The sequence below is a fragment of the Heptranchias perlo genome, unplaced genomic scaffold (genome assembly GCF_035084215.1).
Source record: "Heptranchias perlo isolate sHepPer1 unplaced genomic scaffold, sHepPer1.hap1 HAP1_SCAFFOLD_537, whole genome shotgun sequence".
Lineage (NCBI taxonomy): Eukaryota > Metazoa > Chordata > Chondrichthyes > Hexanchiformes > Hexanchidae > Heptranchias > Heptranchias perlo.
In genome coordinates, this window is record NW_027139556.1 from 802 (window position 1) to 20,189 (window position 19,388).

Consider the following 19,388-nt stretch of genomic DNA (forward strand, 5'->3'; position numbering starts at 1 on the left):
ACTGTCCCATCAAACACTCCCAGGGCAGGTACAGGGTTAGATACAGAGTAAAGCTCCTCGACACTGTCCCATCAAACACTCCACGGGGCAGGTACAGGGTTAGATACAGAGTGAAGCTCCCTCCCGTCAAAACCCCGACCCCTGGGGCGAAGGGGTGTTGTCAAGGCAACGGTTGACCATGAAGACTGCCCTCCCTCCCCCGCTGGTCGCCGTACCTGCCGCTGTGGTTCCTCCCTCCAGTCGGACCGCTGTCGTCGCGGCGACAGGTTCGCTCGGCCCTCCGCGCCCGTCGGCTCTCCGGCCCCCGTTGGCGAGCAGGCCCGAGGCTTCCCAACCCCCGACCTCTGGGCGCTGACAATGGCCCGCCCTCCGGGGTGGCGGAGGAGGAGGCCGCCTCGCTTCTCCCTGCCCTCCCCGGGCCTCGCCTCCTGCTGCCTCGCCCGGTGCCGCGCCCCCTGGAAGGCGGAGTCGCCCGAGTCCGAGGCCTCGGGGTCCCGGCCCAGGCTGCAGGCCTTGGAGCAGAAGATGAGGCCTTGCTTGGGGGAGGAAGGGGAGGCCCAACAGGGATTGGCTGCAGCGGGCACAGCGGAAGCATGTTTGGTTGGCGTGCCAGTGCTGCCCATGGTAGGCCATCTGGCCCTGGTCGATGCCTGGAGGGAGAGAGAGAGAGAGAGATAGAGAACAAATTAACCGCTTGCAAGCCAAAATAATTCCAGACTGCTCTGTGAGATCCCCTCACTTCCCCGTCCCCTTTAATATCCCACCCAGTCGAATCCACTCTCTCCCTCACTCCCCGTCCCTTTAATCCCACCCAGTCTAATCCCACTCCTGCCACTCACTCCCCGCACCCTTTAATATCCCACCCAGTCTAATCCCACTCTCCCCCTCACTCCCGTCCCCCTTAATATCCCACCCAGTCGAATCCCACTCTCTTCCCTCACTTCCCCGTCCCCTTTAATATCCCACCCAGTCTAATCCCACTCTCCCCCCTCCCTCCCCGTCCCCTTTAATATCCCACCCAGTCTAATCCCACTCTCCCCCTCACTCCCCGTCCCCTTTAATATCCACCCAGTCTAATCCCACTCTCCCCCTCACTCCCCACAGTCACTCCCTTTAATATCCCACCCAGTCTAATCCCACTCTCCCCCCTCACTCCCCGTCCCCTTTAATATCCCACCCAGTCTAATCCCACTCTCCCCCTCACTTCCCCATACCCTTTAATATCCCACCCAGTCTAATCCCACTCTCCCCCCTCACTCCCCGTCCCCTTTAATATCCCACCCAGTCTAATCCCACTCTCCCCCTCACTCCCCATACCCTTTAATATCCCACCCAGTCTAATCCCCACTCTCCCCCCTCACTCCCCCGTCCCCTTTAATATCCCACCCAGTCTAATCCCACTCTCCCCCTCACTCCCCGTACCCTTTAATATCCCACCCAGTCTAATCCCACTCTCCCCCTCACTCCCCGTCCCCTTTAATATCCCACCCAGTCTAATCCCACTCTCCCCCCTCACTCCCCGTACCCTTTAATATCCCACCCAGTCTAATCCCACTCTCCCCCTCACTCCCCGTCCCCTTTAATATCCCACCCAGTCTAATCCCACTCCCCCTCGCTCCCCGTACCCTTTAATATCCCACCCAGTCTAATCCCACTCTCCCCCTCACTCCCCGTCCCCTTTAATATCCCACCCAGTCTAATCCCACTCTCCCCCTCACTCCCCGTCCCCTTTAATATCCCACCCAGTCTAATCCCTCACTCCCCCTCACTCCCCGTACCCTTTAATATCCCACCCAGTCTAATCCCACTCTCCCCCTCACTCCCCGTACCCTTTAATATCCCACCCAGTCTAATCTCACTCTCCCCCTCACTCCCCGTCCCCTTTAATATCCCACCCAGTCTAATCCCTCTCTCCCCCTCACTCCCCGTCCCCTTTAATATCCCACCCAGTCTAATCCCTCTCTCCCCCTCACTCCCCGTACCCTTTAATATCCCACCCAGTCTAATCCCACTCTCCCCCTCACTCCCCGTCCCCTTTAATATCCCACCCAGTCTAATCCCACTCTCCCCCTCACTCCCCGTCCCCTTTAATATCCCACCCAGTCTAATCCCACTCCCCCTCGCTCCCCGTACCCTTTAATATCCCACCCAGTCTAATCCCACTCTCCCCCTCACTCCCCGTCCCCTTTAATATCCCACCCAGTCTAATCCCACTCTCCCCCTCACTCCCCGTCCCCTTTAATATCCCACCCAGTCTAATCCCTCACTCCCCCTCACTCCCCGTACCCTTTAATATCCCACCCAGTCTAATCCCACTCTCCCCCTCACTCCCCGTCCCCTTTAATATCACACCCAGTCTAATCCCACTCTCCCCCTCACTCCCCGTCCCCTTTAATATCCCACCCAGTCTAATCCCACTCTCCCCCTCACTCCCCGTACCCTTTAATATCCCACCCAGTCTAATCTCACTCTCCCCCTCACTCCCCGTCCCCTTTAATATCCCACCCAGTCTAATCCCACTCTCCCCCTCGCTCCCCGTACCCTTTAATATCCCACCCAGTCTAATCCCTCACTCCCCCTCACTCCCCGTACCCTTTAATATCCCACCCAGTCTAATCCCTCTCTCCCCCTCACTCCCCGTCCCCTTTAATATCCCACCCAGTCTAATCTCACTCTCCCCCTCACTCCCCGTACCCTTTAATATCCCACCCAGTCTAATCCCACTCTCCCCCTCACTCCCCGTCCCCTTTAATATCCCACCCAGTCTAATCCCACTCTCCCCCTCACTCCCCGTACCCTTTAATAACCCACCCAGTCTAATCCCACTCTCCCCCTCACTCCCCGTACCCTTTAATATCCCACCCAGTCTAATCCCACTCTTCCCCTCACTCCCCGTACCCTTTAATATCCCACCCAGTCTAATCCCACTCTCCCCCTCACTCCCCGTACCCTTTAATAACCCACCCAGTCTAATCCCACTCTCCCCCTCACTCCCCGTCCCCTTTAATATCCCACCCAGTCTAATCCCACTCTCCCCCTCACTCCCCGTCCCCTTTAATATCCCACCCAGTCTAATCCCACTCTCCCTCTCACTCCCCGTACCCTTTAATATCCCACCCAGTCTAATCCCACTCTCCCCCTCACTCCCCATACCCTTTAATATCCCACCCAGTCTAATCCCACTCTCCCCCTCACTCCCTGTACCCTTTAATATCCCACCCAGTCTAATCCCACTCTCCCCCTCACTCCCCATACCCTTTAATATCCCACCCAGTCTAATCCCACTCTCCCCCTCACTCCCCGTCCCCTTTAATATCCCACCCAGTCTAATCCCACTCTCCCTCTCACTCCCCGTACCCTTTAATATCCCACCCAGTCTAATCCCACTCTCCTCCTCACTCCCCGTACCCTTTAATATCCCACCCAGTCTAATCCCACTCTCCCCCTCACTCCCCATACCCTTTAATATCCCACCCAGTCTAATCCCACTCTCCCCCTCACTCCCCGTACCCTTTAATATCCCACCCAGTCTAATCCCACTCTCCTCCTCACTCCCCGTACCCTTTAATATCCCACCCAGTCTAATCCCACTCTCCCCCTCACTCCCCATACCCTTTAATATCCCACCCAGTCTAATCCCACTCTCCCCCTCACTCCCTGTACCCTTTAATATCCCACCCAGTCTAATCCCACTCTCCCCCTCACTCCCTGTCCCCTTTAATATCCCACCCAGTCTAATCCCACTCTCCCCCTCACTCCCCGTCCCCTTTAATATCCCACCCAGTCTAATCCCACTCTCCCCCTCACTCCCCGTACCCTTTAATATCCCACCCAGTCTAATCCCACTCTCCCCCTCACTCCCCGTCCCCTTTAATATCCCACCCAGTCTAATCCCACTCTCCCCCTCACTCCCCGTACCCTTTAATATCCCACCCAGTCTAATCCCTCTCTCCCCCTCACTCCCCGTCCCCTTTAATATCCCACCCAGTCTAATCCCACTCTCCCCCTCACTCCCCGTACCCTTTAATATCCCACCCAGTCTAATCCCACTCTCCCCTCACTCCCCGTCCCCTTTAATATCACACCCAGTCTAATCCCACTCTCCCCCTCACTCCCCGTCCCCTTTAATATCCCACCCAGTCTAATCCCACTCTCCCCCTCGCTCCCCGTACCCTTTAATAACCCACCCAGTCTAATCCCACTCTCCCCCTCACTCCCCGTACCCTTTAATATCCCACCCAGCCTAATCCCACTCTCCCACTCACTCCCCGTCCCCTTTAATATCCCACCCAGCCTAATCCCACTCTCCCACTCACTCCCCGTACCCTTTAATATCACACCCAGTCTAATCCCACTCTCCCCCTCACTCCCCGTCCCCTTTAATATCCCACCCAGCCTAATCCCACTCTCCCACTCACTCCCCGTCCCCTTTAATATCACACCCAGTCTAATCCCACTCTCCCCCTCACTCCCCGTCCCCTTTAATATCCCACCCAGCCTAATCCCACTCTCCCACTCACTCCCCGTACCCTTTAATATCCCACCCAGTCTAATCCCACTCTCCCCCTCACTCCCCGTCCCCTTTAATATCCCACCCAGTCTAATCCCACTCTCCCCCTCACTCCCCGTCCCCTTTAATATCACACCCAGTCTAATCCCACTCTCCCCCTCACTCCCCGTCCCCTTTAATATCCCACCCAGTCTAATCCCACTCTCCCCCTCACTCCCCGTCCCCTTTAATATCCCACCCAGTCTAATCCCACTCTCCCCCTCACTCCCCGTACCCTTTAATATCCCACCCAGTCTAATCCCACTCTCCCCCTTACTCCCCGTCCCCTTTAATATCCCACCCAGTCTAATCCCACTCTTCCCCTCACTCCCCGTCCCCTTTAATATCACACCCAGTCTAATCCCACTCTCCCCCTCACTCCCCGTCCCCTTTAATATCCCACCCAGTCTAATCCCACTCTCCCCCTCACTCCCCGTCCCCTTTAATATCCCACCCAGTCTAATCACACTCTCCCCCTCGCTCCCCGTACCCTTTAATATCCCACCCAGTCTAATCCCACTCTCCCCCTCACTCCCCGTCCCCTTTAATATCCCACCCAGTCTAATCCCCCTCTCCCCCTCGCTCCCCGTCCCCTTTAATATCCCACCCAGTCTAATCCCACTCACCCCCTCACTCCCCGTCCCCTTTAATATCCCACCCAGTCTAATCCCACTCTCCCCCTCACTCCCTGTCCCCTTTAATATCCCACCCAGTCTAATCCCACTCTCCCCATCGCTCCCCGTCCCCTTTAATATCCCACCCAGTCTAATCCCACTCTCCCCCTCACTCCCTGTCCCCTTTAATATCCCACCCAGTCTAATCCCACTCTCCCCCTCACTCCCCGTCCCCTTCAATATCCCACCCAGTCTAATCCCACTCTCCCCCTCACTCCCCGTCCCCTTTAATATTCCACCCAGTCTAATCCCACTCTCCCCCTCACTCCCTGTCCCCTTTAATATCCCACCCAGTCTAATCCCACTCTCCCCCTCGCTCCCCGTACCCTTTAATATCCCACCCAGTCTAATCCCACTCTCCCCCTCACTCCCCGTCCCCTTTAATATCCCACCCAGTCTAATCCCACTCTCTCCCTCACTCCCCGTCCCCTTTAATATCCCACCCAGTCTAATCCCACTCTCCCCCTCACTCCCCGTACCCTTTAATATCCCACCCAGTCGAATCCCACTCTCCCCGTACCCTTTAATATCCCACCCAGTCTAATCCCACTCTCCCCCTCACTCCCCGTACCCTTTAATATCCCACCCAGTCTAATCCCACTCTCCCCCTCACTCCCCGTACCCTTTAATATCCCACCCAGTCTAATCCCACTCTCCCCCTCACTCCCCGTACCCTTTAATATCCCACCCAGTCTCATCCCTCTCTCCCCCTCACTCCCCGTCCCCTTTAATATCCCACCCAGTCTAATCCCACTCTCCCCCTCACTCCCCGTCCCCTTTAATATCCCACCCAGTCTAATCCCACTCTCCCCTCACTCCCCGTACCCTTTAATATCCCACCCAGTCTAATCCCACTCTCCCCCTCACTCCCCGTCCCCTTTAATATCCCACCCAGTCTAATCCCACTCTCCCCCTCACTCCCCGTCCCCTTTAATATCCCACCCAGTCTAATCCCACTCTCCCCCTCACTCCCCGTCCCCTTTAATATCCCACCCAGTCTAATCCCACTCTCCCCCTCACTCCCCGTACCCTTTAATATCCCACCCAGTCTAATCTCACTCTCCCCCTCACTCCCCGTACCCTTTAATATCCCACCCAGTCTAATCCCACTCTCCCCCTCACTCCCTGTCCCCTTTAATATCCCACCCAGTCTAATCCCACTCTCCCCATCGCTCCCCGTCCCCTTTAATATCCCACCCAGTCTAATCCCACTCTCCCCCTCACTCCCCGTCCCCTTTAATATCCCACCCAGTCTAATCCCACTCTCCCCCTCACTCCCCGTCCCCTTTAATATCCCACCCAGTCTAATCCCACTGTCCCCCTCACTCCCCGTCCCCTTCAATATCCCACCCAGTCTAATCCCACTCTCCCCCTCACTCCCCGTCCCCTTTAATATTCCACCCAGTCTAATCCCACTCTCCCCCTCACTCCCTGTCCCCTTTAATATCCCACCCAGTCTAATCCCACTCTCCCCCTCGCTCCCCGTACCCTTTAATATCCCACCCAGTCTAATCCCACTCTCCCCCTCACTCCCCGTCCCCTTTAATATCCCACCCAGTCTAATCCCACTCTCTCCCTCACTCCCCGTCCCCTTTAATATCCCACCCAGTCTAATCCCACTCTCCCCCTCACTCCCCGTACCCTTTAATATCCCACCCAGTCTAATCCCACTCTCCCCCTCACTCCCCGTACCCTTTAATATCCCACCCAGTCTCATCCCTCTCTCCCCCTCACTCCCCGTCCCCTTTAATATCCCACCCAGTCTAATCCCACTCTCCCCCTCACTCCCCGTCCCCTTTAATATCCCACCCAGTCTAATCCCACTCTCCCCCTCACTCCCCGTCCCCTTTAATATCCCACCCAGCCTAATCCCACTCTCCCCCTCACTCCCCGTCCCCTTTAATATCCCACCCAGTCTAATCCCACTCTCCCCCTCACTCCCCGTACCCTTTAATATCCCACCCAGTCTCATCCCTCTCTCCCCCTCACTCCCCGTCCCCTTTAATATCCCACCCAGTCTAATCCCACTCTCCCCCTCACTCCCCGTCCCCTTTAATATCCCACCCAGCCTAATCCCACTCTCCCCCTCACTCCCCGTACCCTTTAATATCCCACCCAGTCTCATCCCTCTCTCCCCCTCACTCCCCGTCCCCTTTAATATCCCACCCAGTCTAATCCCACTCTCCCCCTCACTCCCCGTCCCCTTTAATATCCCACCCAGTCTAATCCCACTCTCCCCCTCACTCCCCGTCCCCTTTAATATCCCACCCTGTCTAATCCCACTCTCCCCCCTCACTCCCCGTCCCCTTTAATATCCCACCCAGTCTAATCCCACTCTCCCCCTCGCTCCCCGTACCCTTTAATATCCCACCCAGTCTCATCCCTCTCTCCCCCTCACTCCCCGTCCCCTTTAATATCCCACCCAGTCTAATCCCACTCTCCCCCCTCACTCCCCGTCCCCTTTAATATCCCACCCAGTCTAATCCCACTCTCCCCCCTCACTCCCCGTCCCCTTTAATATCCCACCCAGTCTAATCCCACTCTCCCCCTCACTCCCCGTACCCTTTAATATCCCACCCAGTCTAATCCCACTCTCCCCCTCACTCCCCGTCCCCTTTAATATCCCACCCAGTCTCATCCCTCTCTCCCCCTCACTCCCCGTCCCCTTTAATATCCCACCCAGTCTAATCTCACTCTCCCCCTCGCTCCCCGTACCCTTTAATATCCCACCCAGTCTAATCCCACTCTCCCCCTCACTCCCCGTCCCCTTTAATATCCCACCCAGTCTAATCCCACTCTCCCCCTCACTCCCCGTCCCCTTTAATATCCCACCCAGTCTAATCCCACTCTCCCCCTCACTCCCCGTACCCTTTAATATCCCACCCAGTCTAATCCCACTCTCCCCCTCACTCCCCGTCCCCTTTAATATCCCACCCAGTCTAATCCCACTCTCCCCCTCACTCCCCGTCCCCTTTAATATCCCACCCAGTCTAATCCCTCTCTCCCCCTCACTCCCCGTCCCCTTTAATATCCCACCCAGTCTAATCCCACTCTCCCCCTCACTCCCCACACCCTTTAATATCCCACCCAGTCTAATCCCACTCTCCCCCTCGCTCCCCGTCCCCTTTAATATCCCACCCAGTCTAATCCCACTCTCCCTCTCACTCCCCATACCCTTTACTCTGTGAGTGTTTGATGGGGACAGTGTAGAGGGAGCTTTACTCTGTATCTAACCCTGTACCTGCCCTGGGAGTGTTTGATGGGACTGTGTAGAGGGAGCTTTACTCTGTATCTAACCCTGTACCTGCCCTGGGAGTGTTTGATGGGACAGTGTAGAGGGAGCTTTACTCTGTATCTAACCCTGTACCTGCCCTGGGAGTGTTTGATGGGACAGTGTAGAGGGAGCTTTACTCTGTATCTCACCCTGTACCTGCCCCTGGGAGTGTTTGATGGGACAGTGTCGAGGGAGCTTTACTCTGTATTTAACCCTGTACCTGCCCCTGGGAGTGTTTGATGGGACAGTGTAGAAGGAGCTTTACTCTGTATCTAACCCTGTACCTGCCCCTGGGAGTGTTTGATGGGACAGTGTAGAGGGAGCTTTACTCTGTATCTAACCCTGTACCTGCCCTGGGAGTGTTTGATGGGACAGTGTAGAGGGAGCTTCACTCTGTATCTAACCCTGTACCTGCCCTGGGAGTGTTTGATGGGACAGTGTAGAGGGAGCTTTACTCTGTATCTAATCCTGTACCTGCCCCTGGGAGTGTTTGATAGGACAGTGTAGAAGGAGCTTTACTCTGTATCTAACCCTGTACCTGCCCCTGGGAGTGTTTGATGGGACAGTGTAGAGGGAGCTTTACTCTGTATCTAACCCTGTACCTGCCCTGGGAGTGTTTGATGGGACAGTGTAGAGGGAGCTTCACTCTGTATCTAACCCTGTACCTGCCCTGGGAGTGTTTGATGGGACAGTGTAGAAGGAGCTTTACTCTGTATCTCACCCTGTACCTGCCCTGGGAGTGTTTGATGGGACAGTGTAGAAGAAGCTTTACTCTGTATCTTACCCTGTACCTGCCCTGGGAGTGTTTGATGGGACAGTGTAGAGGGAGCTTCACTCTGTATCTAACCCTGTACCTGCCCTGGGAGTGTTTGATGGGACAGTGTAGAGGGAGCTTTACTCTGTATCTAATCCTGTACCTGCCCCTGGGAGTGTTTGATAGGACAGTGTAGAAGGAGCTTTACTCTGTATCTAACCCTGTACCTGCCCTGGGAGTGTTTGATGGGACAGTGTAGAGGGAGCTTTGATCTGTATCTAACCCTGTACCTGCCCTGGGAGTGTTTGATGGGACAGTGTAGAGGGAGCTTTACTCTGTATCTAACCCTGTACCTGCCCTGGGAGTGTTTGATGGGACAGTGTAGAGGGAGCTTTACTCTGTATCTAACCCTGTACCTGCCCTGGGAGTGTTTGATGGGACAGTGTAGAGGGAGCTTTACTCTGTATCTAACCCTGTACCTGCCCTGGGAGTGTTTGACGGGACAGTGTCGAGGGAGCTTTACTCTGTATCTAACCCTGTACCTGCCCTGGGAGTGTTTGATGGGACAGTGTTGAGGGAGCTTTACTCTGTATCTAACCCTGTACCTGCCCTGGGAGTGTTTGACGGGACAGTGTCGAGGGAGCTTTACTCTGTATCTAACCCTGTACCTGCCCTGGGAGTGTTTGATGGGACGGTGTAGAGGGAGCTTTACTCTGTATCTAACCCTGAGGTGTGCCGGGAGTTACTCACCAATGTGTTCCCCGCAGGCGTCACAGTATTCAGCGTACAGGGCCTCGTAACAGGCGATGCAAAATGGCCGACTCTCCTTCATGACGTAACGCTGGCCGGCCAACGTTGCCTCACACTCAAAACAGCAGAAATGCTTCATGTGCCAGTGCCTGCCCTCAGCCTCCGTGCACGAATCCGCAAAGATGATCTGGGGGTAGAGGGGGGGAAGAATTTAGGCCAAGGGAAGACGTATGGACACTCGGCTCATCGCAACCGCCATCTTTCAGCCAAAAGGTCGTGGGGGTGTCGCGGGGCGTTTTTCGGTCAATGTCGTCCAAGCTCATGGAGTTTGGTCATGGTTGGCCTGTAGCTGGACCGTCCAGGCCCCTGGAAGTCCCTGACCGTTCCGGCCTGGGCCGCTGGCTTTGGAAGGAGGTGGGAGGGCCACCCGCCCCACCCCCCAAGGAGGGTGGTCTCCCCCTCCCCGCCCGGCCCCCCAGCGACGAGGGGAAACCTTCCAGCGGAAGGCAGCATCAAAATTGAGTGCAGGCTTCGTGATCTTGGTGGTGGGGGCGTGAGTTGGCGTCGGGGTCGGGGCGGGGGGCCGCGCTTGAGAAATCCAACCGCGCCCCCTTCCTATCCAGGACCCCCACCACCCCATTCCCCGCCGCCCCCCCCACCAATCCTCTGCGGGCCCTTTGGTCGGCCGGGTTTGTTTGGGCGTTGGGGGCAAAGTGGGTGCAGAGACAGGCCACGCGCAGGCCCCGGGGCTCACCGGCGCATCCCCCCCGGTTGACCGGTGGTCGCGGCTATTCGACTGCGGGGGACGTCACTCACCTCGTCGCAGGCCTGGCACCGGGGCTTGAGCCGGTCGGCGTGGTGCCGGCCGCAGTAGACCTTGCCGTCCTGGTAGAAGTAGATCAGGTCCAGCAGGAGCTCGGCGCAGACGGCGCAGGCGAAACACCCGGGGTGCCAGCAGACGCCATGGCCCGCCCGGCTGGCGAAGACGGCCAGGTTGCCGCCCCGGACCTGGCGGCCGCACTGGTGGGGGAGGAGGGAGGAGGAGAAGGTGGAGATCGGTCAGTCGGCCTCGTACAAAGCGGGCGAGGGGGGCGCGAGGGGGGCGCGAAGGAGGGCGCGAAGGGGGGCGCGAGGGGGGGCGCGAGGGGGGCAAGTGGAGGGACGAGGAGGGCAAATGAATTATAATGCAGATAAGTATGAGGTACAAAGAGTAAGGAGGTCACATACTGTTCAGATAATAAGAGTCTAAATGGGGTAGGGGAGCAGAGGGATCTGGGGGTACAGATACACAGATCACTAAAAGTAGTGACGCAGGTTAATGAGGCCATAAAAAAGGCAAACCAAGCACTGGGGTTCATTTCTAGAGGGATAGAATTGAAAAGCAGAGAAGTTATGTTAAACTTGTATAGAACCTTGGTTAGACCACACTTGGAGCACTGGGCACAGTTCTGGTCTCCATATCTCACTTGGAGCACTGGGCACAGTTCTGGTCTCCATATCACACTTGGAGCACTGGGCACAGTTCTGGTCTCCATATCACACTTGGAGCACTGGGCACAGTTCTGGTCTCGATATCACACTTGGAGCACTGGGCACAGTTCTGGTCTCCATATCACACTTGGAGCACTGGGCACAGTTCTGGTCTCCATATCACACTTGGAGCACTGGGCACAGTTCTGGTCTCCATATCACACTTGGAGCACTGGGCACAGTTCTGGTCTCCATATCACACTTGGAGCACTGTGCACAGTTCTGGTCTCCATATCACACTTGGAGCACTGGGCACAGTTCTGGTCTCCATATCACACTTGGAGCACTGAGCACAGTTCTGGTCTCCTTATCACACTTGGAGCACTGGGCACAGTTCTGGTCTCCATATCACACTTGGAGCACTGAGCACAGTTCTGGTCTCCATATCACACTTGGAGCACTGGGCACAGTTCTGGTCTCCATATCACACTTGGAGCACTGGGCACAGTTCTGGTCTCCATATCACACTTGGAGCACTGGGCACAGTTCTGGTCTCCATATCACACTTGGAATACTGGGCACAGTTCTGGTCTCCATATCACACTTGGAGCACTGGGCACAGTTCTGGTCTCCATATCACACTTGGAATACTGGGCACAGTTCTGGTCTCCATATCACACTTGGAGCACTGGGCACAGTTCTGGTCTCCATATCACACTTGGAGCACTGGGCACAGTTCTGGTCTCCATATCACACTTGGAATACTGGGCACAGTTCTGGTCTCCATATCACACTTGGAGCACTGGGCACAGTTCTGGTCTCCATATCACACTTGGAGCACTGGGCACAGTTCTGGTCTCCATATCACACTTGGAATACTGGGCACAGTTCTGGTCTCCATATCTCACTTGGAATACTGGGCACAGTTCTGGTCTCCATATCACACTTGGAGCACTGGGCACAGTTCTGGTCTCCATATCACACTTGGAATACTGGGCACAGTTCTGGTCTCCATATCTCACTTGGAGCACTGGGCACAGTTCTGGTCTCCATATCTCACTTGGAATACTGGGCACAGTTCTGGTCTCCATATCACACTTGGAACACTGGGCACAGTTCTGGTCTCCATATCACACTTGGAACACTGGGCACAGTTCTGGTCTCCATATCACACTTGGAGCACTGGGCACAGTTCTGGTCTCCATATCACACTTGGAACACTGGGCACAGTTCTGGTCTCCATATCTCACTTGGAGCACTGGGCACAGTTCTGGTCTCCATATCACACTTGGAGCACTGGGCACAGTTCTGGTCTCCATATTATTAAATGGATATCGAGGCACTGGAGAAGGTGCAAGAAAGATTTACAAGGATGACACCAGAACTGAGAGGTTATAACTATCAGGAAAGACTGAACAGACTGGGGCTCTTTTCTCTAGACAAGAAAAGACTGAGGGGTGACCTGATAGAGGTCTTTAAAATTACGAAGGGGTTTCGATAGGGTAGACGGAGAGAAGATGTTTCCACTTGTGGGGGAGACCAGAACGAGGGGGCCATCAATATAAGAGAGTCACTAATAAATCCAATCGGGGAATTCAGGAGAAACTTCTTTACCCAGAGAGCGGTGAGAATGTGGAACTCGCTCCCACAGGGAGTGGTCGAGGGGAATAGAATCGATGGATTTAAGGGGAAGCTCGATAAACACATGAGGGAGAAAGGAACAGAAGGAGAGGGTGATAGGGTGAGATGGAGTAGGGAGGGAGGAGGCTCGTGTGGAGCATAAACACCGGGATAGACCGGTTGGGCCGAATGGCCTGTTTCTGTGCTCGACACTCGATGTGAATGAGGAGGTGGAGTGGGAGATGGTGTCCGTTTGCAACTCGGTGAAGAGGCAGGGAGGAGGGAGAGGGTGTCGGACGAGACTGGCAGCAGACGAGGAAGGAGGTGAGGGAGATACCTGTTCGCAGATCGCCCCAGTTATGATCACCGGGAATGGACGCACAGTCCCACGGCCCAGATTCTCTCGTTTACGTTGCTGCCTGAACAATCTCAGTTCATTCTCCTCCTCCTCGTCCAAGGAACTACAGTACTGAGGCTGTGGAGAACAGACCGCACACAGGACAATAATTCCAGTCTGTAACTCACTCCCGGGTATCTGTTATTCTATATATAAACCCCCCCGAACCCCTCGAATAGATTCCAGTCTGTAACTCACTCCCGGGTATCTGTTATTCTATATATAAACCCCCCCGAACCCCTCGATTAGATTCCAGTCTGTAACTCACTCCCGGGTATCTGTTATTCTATATATAACCCCCCCGAACCCCTCGATTAGATTCCAGTCTGTAACTCACTCCCGGGTATCTGTTGTTCGATATATAAACCCCCCCGAACCCCTCGATTAGATTCCAGTCTGTAACTCACTCCCGGGTATCTGTTATTCTATATATAAACCCCCCGAACCCCTCGATTAGATTCCAGTCTGTAACTCACTCCCGGGTATCTGTTATTCTATATATAAACCCCCCGAACCCCTCGATTAGATTCCAGTCTGTAACTCACTCCCGGGTATCTGTTATTCTATATATAAACCCCCCCGAACCCCTCGATTAGATTCCAGTCTGTAACTCACTCCCGGGTATCTGTTATTCTATATATAAACCCCCCGAACCCCTCGATTAGATTCCAGCCTGTAACTCACTCCCGGGTATCTGTTATTCTATATATAAACCCCCCGAACCCCTCGATTAGATTCCAGCCTGCAACTCACTCCCGGGTATCTGTTATTCTATATATAAACCCCCCGAAACCCTCGATTAGATTCCAGTCTGTAACTCACTCCCGGGTATCTGTTATTCTATATATAAACCCCCCGAACCCCTCGATTAGATTCCAGTCTGTAACTCACTCCCGGGTATCTGTTATTCTATATATAAACCCCCCGAACCCCTCGATTAGATTCCAGTCTGTAACTCACTCCCGGGTATCTGTTATTCTATATATAAACCCCCCGAACCCCTCGATTAGATTCCAGTCTGTAACTCACTCCCGGGTATCTGTTATTCTATATATAGACCCCCCGAACCCCTCGATTAGATTCCAGTCTGTAACTCACTCCCGGGTATCTGTTATTCTATATATAAACCCCCCGAACCCCTCGATTAGATTCCAGTCTGTAACTCACTCCCGGGTATCTGTTATTCTATATATAGACCCCCCGAACCCCTCGATTAGATTCCAGTCTGTAACTCACTCCTGGGTATCTGTTATTCTATATATAAACCCCCCCGAACCCCTCGATTCGATTCCAGTCTGTAACTCACTCCCGGGTATCTGTTATTCTATATATAAACCCCCCCGAACCCCTCGATTAGATTCCAGTCTGTAACTCACTCCCGGGTATCTGTTATTCTATATATAAACCCCCCGAACCCCTCGATTAGATTCCAGTCTGTAACTCACTCCCGGGTATCTGTTATTCTATATATAAACCCCCCGAACCCCTCGATTAGATTCCAATCTGTAACTCACTCCCGGGTATCTGTTATTCTATATATAAACCCACCCGAACCCCTCGATTAGATTCCAGTCTGTAACTCACTCCCGGGTATCTGTTATTCTATATATAAACCCCCCGAACCCCTCGATTAGATTCCAGTCTGTAACTCACTCCCGGGTATCTGTTATTCTATATATAAACCCACCCGAACCCCTCGATTAGATTCCAGTCTGTAACTCACTCCCGGGTATCTGTTATTCTATATATAAACCCCCCGAACCCCTCGATTAGATTCCAGCCTGTAACTCACTCCCGGGTATCTGTTATTCTATATATAAACCCCCCCCGAACCCCTCGATTATATTCCAGCCTGTAACTCACTCCCGGGTATCTGTTATTCTATATATAAACCCCCCCGAACACCTCGATTAGATTCCAGTCTGCAACTCACTCCCGGGTATCTGTTATTCTATATATAAACCCCCCGAACCCCTCGATTAGATTCCAGTCTGCAACTCACTCCCGGGTATCTGTTATTCTACATATAAACCCCCCGAACCCCTCGATTAGATTCCAGCCTGTAACTCACTCCCGGGTATCTGTTACTCCATATATAAACCCCCCGAACCCCTCGATTAGATTCCAGTCTGTAACTCACTCCCGGGTATCTGTTATTCTATATATAAACCCCCCCGAACCCCTCGATTAGATTCCAGCCTGCAACTCACTCCCGGGAATCTGTTATTCTACATATAAACCCCCCGAACCCCTCGATTAGATTCCAGCCTGTAACTCACTCCCGGGTATCTGTTACTCCATATATAAACCCCCCGAACCCCTCGATTAGATTCCAGTCTGTAACTCACTCCCGGGTATCTGTTATTCTATATATAAACCCCCCGAACCCCTCGATTAGATTCCAGTCTGTAACTCACTCCCGGGTATCTGTTATTCTATATATAAACCCCCCGAACCCCTCGATTAGATTCCAATCTGTAACTCACTCCCGGGTATCTGTTATTCTATATATAAACCCCACCGAACCCCTCGATTAGATTCCAGTCTGTAACTCACTCCCGGGTATCTGTTATTCGATATATAAACCCCCCGAACCCCTCGATTAGATTCCAGTCTGTAACTCACTCCCGGGTATCTGTTATTCTATATATAAACCCCCCCGAACCCCTCGATTAGATTCCAGTCTGTAACTCACTCCCGGGTATCTGTTATTCTATATATAAACCCCCCGAACCCCTCGATTAGATTCCAGTCTGTAACTCACTCCCGGGTATCTGTTATTCTATATATAAACCCCCCGAACCCCTCGATTAGATTCCAATCTGTAACTCACTCCCGGGTATCTGTTATTCTATATATAAACCCACCCGAACCCCTCGATTAGATTCCAGTCTGTAACTCACTCCCGGGTATCTGTTATTCTATATATAAACCCCCCGAACCCCTCGATTAGATTCCAGTCTGTAACTCACTCCCGGGTATCTGTTATTCTATATATAAACCCACCCGAACCCCTCGATTAGATTCCAGTCTGTAACTCACTCCCGGGTATCTGTTATTCTATATATAAACCCCCCGAACCCCTCGATTAGATTCCAGCCTGTAACTCACTCCCGGGTATCTGTTATTCTATATATAAACCCCCCCCGAACCCCTCGATTATATTCCAGCCTGTAACTCACTCCCGGGTATCTGTTATTCTGTATATAAACCCCCCCGAACCCCTCGATTAGATTCCAGTCTGCAACTCACTCCCGGGTATCTGTTATTCTATATATAAACCCCCCGAACCCCTCGATTAGATTCCAGTCTGCAACTCACTCCCGGGTATCTGTTATTCTACATATAAACCCCCCGAACCCCTCGATTAGATTCCAGTCTGTAACTCACTCCCGGGTATCTGTTATTCTATATATAAACCCCCCGAACCCCTCGATTAGATTCCAGCCTGTAACTCACTCCCGGGTATCTGTTACTCCATATATAAACCCCCCGAACCCCTCGATTAGATTCCAGTCTGTAACTCACTCCCGGGTATCTGTTATTCTATATATAAACCCCCCCGAACCCCTCGATTAGATTCCAGCCTGCAACTCACTCCCGGGAATCTGTTATTCTACATATAAACCCCCCGAACCCCTCGATTAGATTCCAGCCTGTAACTCACTCCCGGGTATCTGTTACTCCATATATAAACCCCCCGAACCCCTCGATTAGATTCCAGTCTGTAACTCACTCCCGGGTATCTGTTATTCTATATATAAACCCCCCGAACCCCTCGATTAGATTCCAGTCTGTAACTCACTCCCGGGTATCTGTTATTCTATATATAAACCCCCCGAACCCCTCGATTAGATTCCAATCTGTAACTCACTCCCGGGTATCTGTTATTCTATATATAAACCCCACCGAACCCCTCGATTAGATTCCAGTCTGTAACTCACTCCCGGGTATCTGTTATTCGATATATAAACCCCCCGAACCCCTCGATTAGATTCCAGTCTGTAACTCACTCCCGGGTATCTGTTATTCTATATATAAACCCTCCCGAACCCCTCGATTAGATTCCAGTCTGTAACTCACTCCCGGGTATCTGTTATTCTATATATAAACCCCCCGAACCCCTCGATTAGATTCCAGCCTGTAACTCACTCCCGGGTATCTGTTATTCTATATATCAACCCCCCGAACCCCTCGATTTGATTCCAGCCTGTAACTCACTCCCGGGTATCTGTTATTCTATATATAAACCCCCCGAACCCCTCGATTTGATTCCAGCCTGTAACTCACTCCCGGGTATCTGTTATTCTATATATAAACCCCCCCGAACCCCTCGATTAGATTCCAGCCTGTAACTCACTCCCGGGTATCTGTTATTCTCTATATAAACCCCCCCGAACCCCTCGATTAGATTCCAGCCTGTAACTCACTCCCGGGTATCTGTTATTCTATATATAAACCCACCGAACCCCTCGATTAGATTCCAGTCTGTAACTCACTCCCGGGTATCTGTTATTCTATATATAAACTCCCCCGAACCCCTCGATTAGATTCCAGTCTGTAACTCACTCCCGGGTATCTGTTATTCTATATATAAACCCCCCGAACCCCTCGATTAGATTCCAGTCTGTAACTCACTCCCGGGTATCTGTTATTCTATATATAAACCCCCCGAACCCCTCGATTAGATTCCAGCCTGTAACTCACTCCCGGGTATCTGTTATTCTATATATAAACCCCCCGAACCCCTCGATTAGATTCCAGCCTGTAACTCACTCCCGGGTATCTGTTATTCTATATATAAACCCACCGAACCCCTCGATTAGATTCCAGTCTGTAACTCAATCCCGGGTATCTGTTATTCTGTATATAAATCCCCCGAACCCCTCGATTAGATTCCAGTCTGTAACTCACTCCCGGGTATCTGTTATTCTATATATAAACCCACCGAACCCCTCGATTAGATTCCAGTCTGTAACTCAATCCCGGGTATCTGTTATTCTGTATATAAATCCCCCGAACCCCTCGATTAGATTCCAGTCTGTAACTCACTCCCGGGTATCTGTTATTCTATATATAAACCCACCGAACCCCTCGATTAGATTCCAGTCTGTAACTCACTCCCGGGTATCTGTTATTCTGTATATAAATCCCCCGAACCCCTCGATTAGATTCCAGTCTGTAACTCACTCCCGGGTATCTGTTATTCTATATATAAACCCCCCCGAACCCCTCGATTAGATTCCAGTCTGGAACTCACTCCCGGGTATCTGTTATTCTATATATAAACCCCCCGAACCCCTCGATTAGATTCCAGTCTGTAACTCACTCCCGGGTATCTGTTATTCTATATATAAACCCCCCCGAACCCCTCGATTAGATTCCAGCCTGTAACTCACTCCCGGGTATCTGTTATTCTATATATAAAACCCCCGAACCCCTCGATTAGATTCCAGTCTGTAACTCACTCCCTGGGTATCTGTTATTCTATATATAAACCCCCCCCCCGAACCCCTCGATTAGATTCCAGCCTGTAACTCACTCCCGGGTATCTGTTATTCTATATATAAACCCCCGAACCCCTCGATTAGATTCCAGCCTGTAACTCACTCCCGGGTATCTGTTATTCTATATATAAACCCCCCGAACCCCTCGATTAGATTCCAGTCTGTAACTCACTCCCGGGTATCTGTTATTCTATATATAAACCCCCCCCCGAACCCCTCGATTAGATTCCAGCCTGTAACTCACTCCCGGGTATCTGTTATTCGATAAATAAACCCCACCGAACCTCTCGATTAGATTCCAGTCTGTAACTCACTCCCGGGTATCTGTTATTCTATATATAAACCTCCCCGAACCCCTCGATTAGATTCCAGCCTGTAACTCACTCCCGGGTA

The 19,388-nt window shown here is 52.7% G+C and overlaps 1 protein-coding gene across 1 annotated transcript in view; it reads right to left on the bottom strand.

Moving 5' to 3' along the window:
- Positions 1-215: 215 nt before the first annotated feature.
- The window catches only part of LOC137315128 (prickle planar cell polarity protein 3-like), a gene marked incomplete at its 3' end in the record, with an annotated part of 141,712 nt that continues 122,539 nt past the window's right edge, over positions 216-19,388 (bottom strand). Inside the window, 5 exon segments of the mRNA XM_067980033.1 lie at positions 216-542; positions 544-650; positions 10,002-10,188; positions 10,818-11,021; positions 13,429-13,566. Coding sequence (XP_067836134.1) covers positions 216-542; positions 544-650; positions 10,002-10,188; positions 10,818-11,021; positions 13,429-13,566 — 963 coding nt within the window.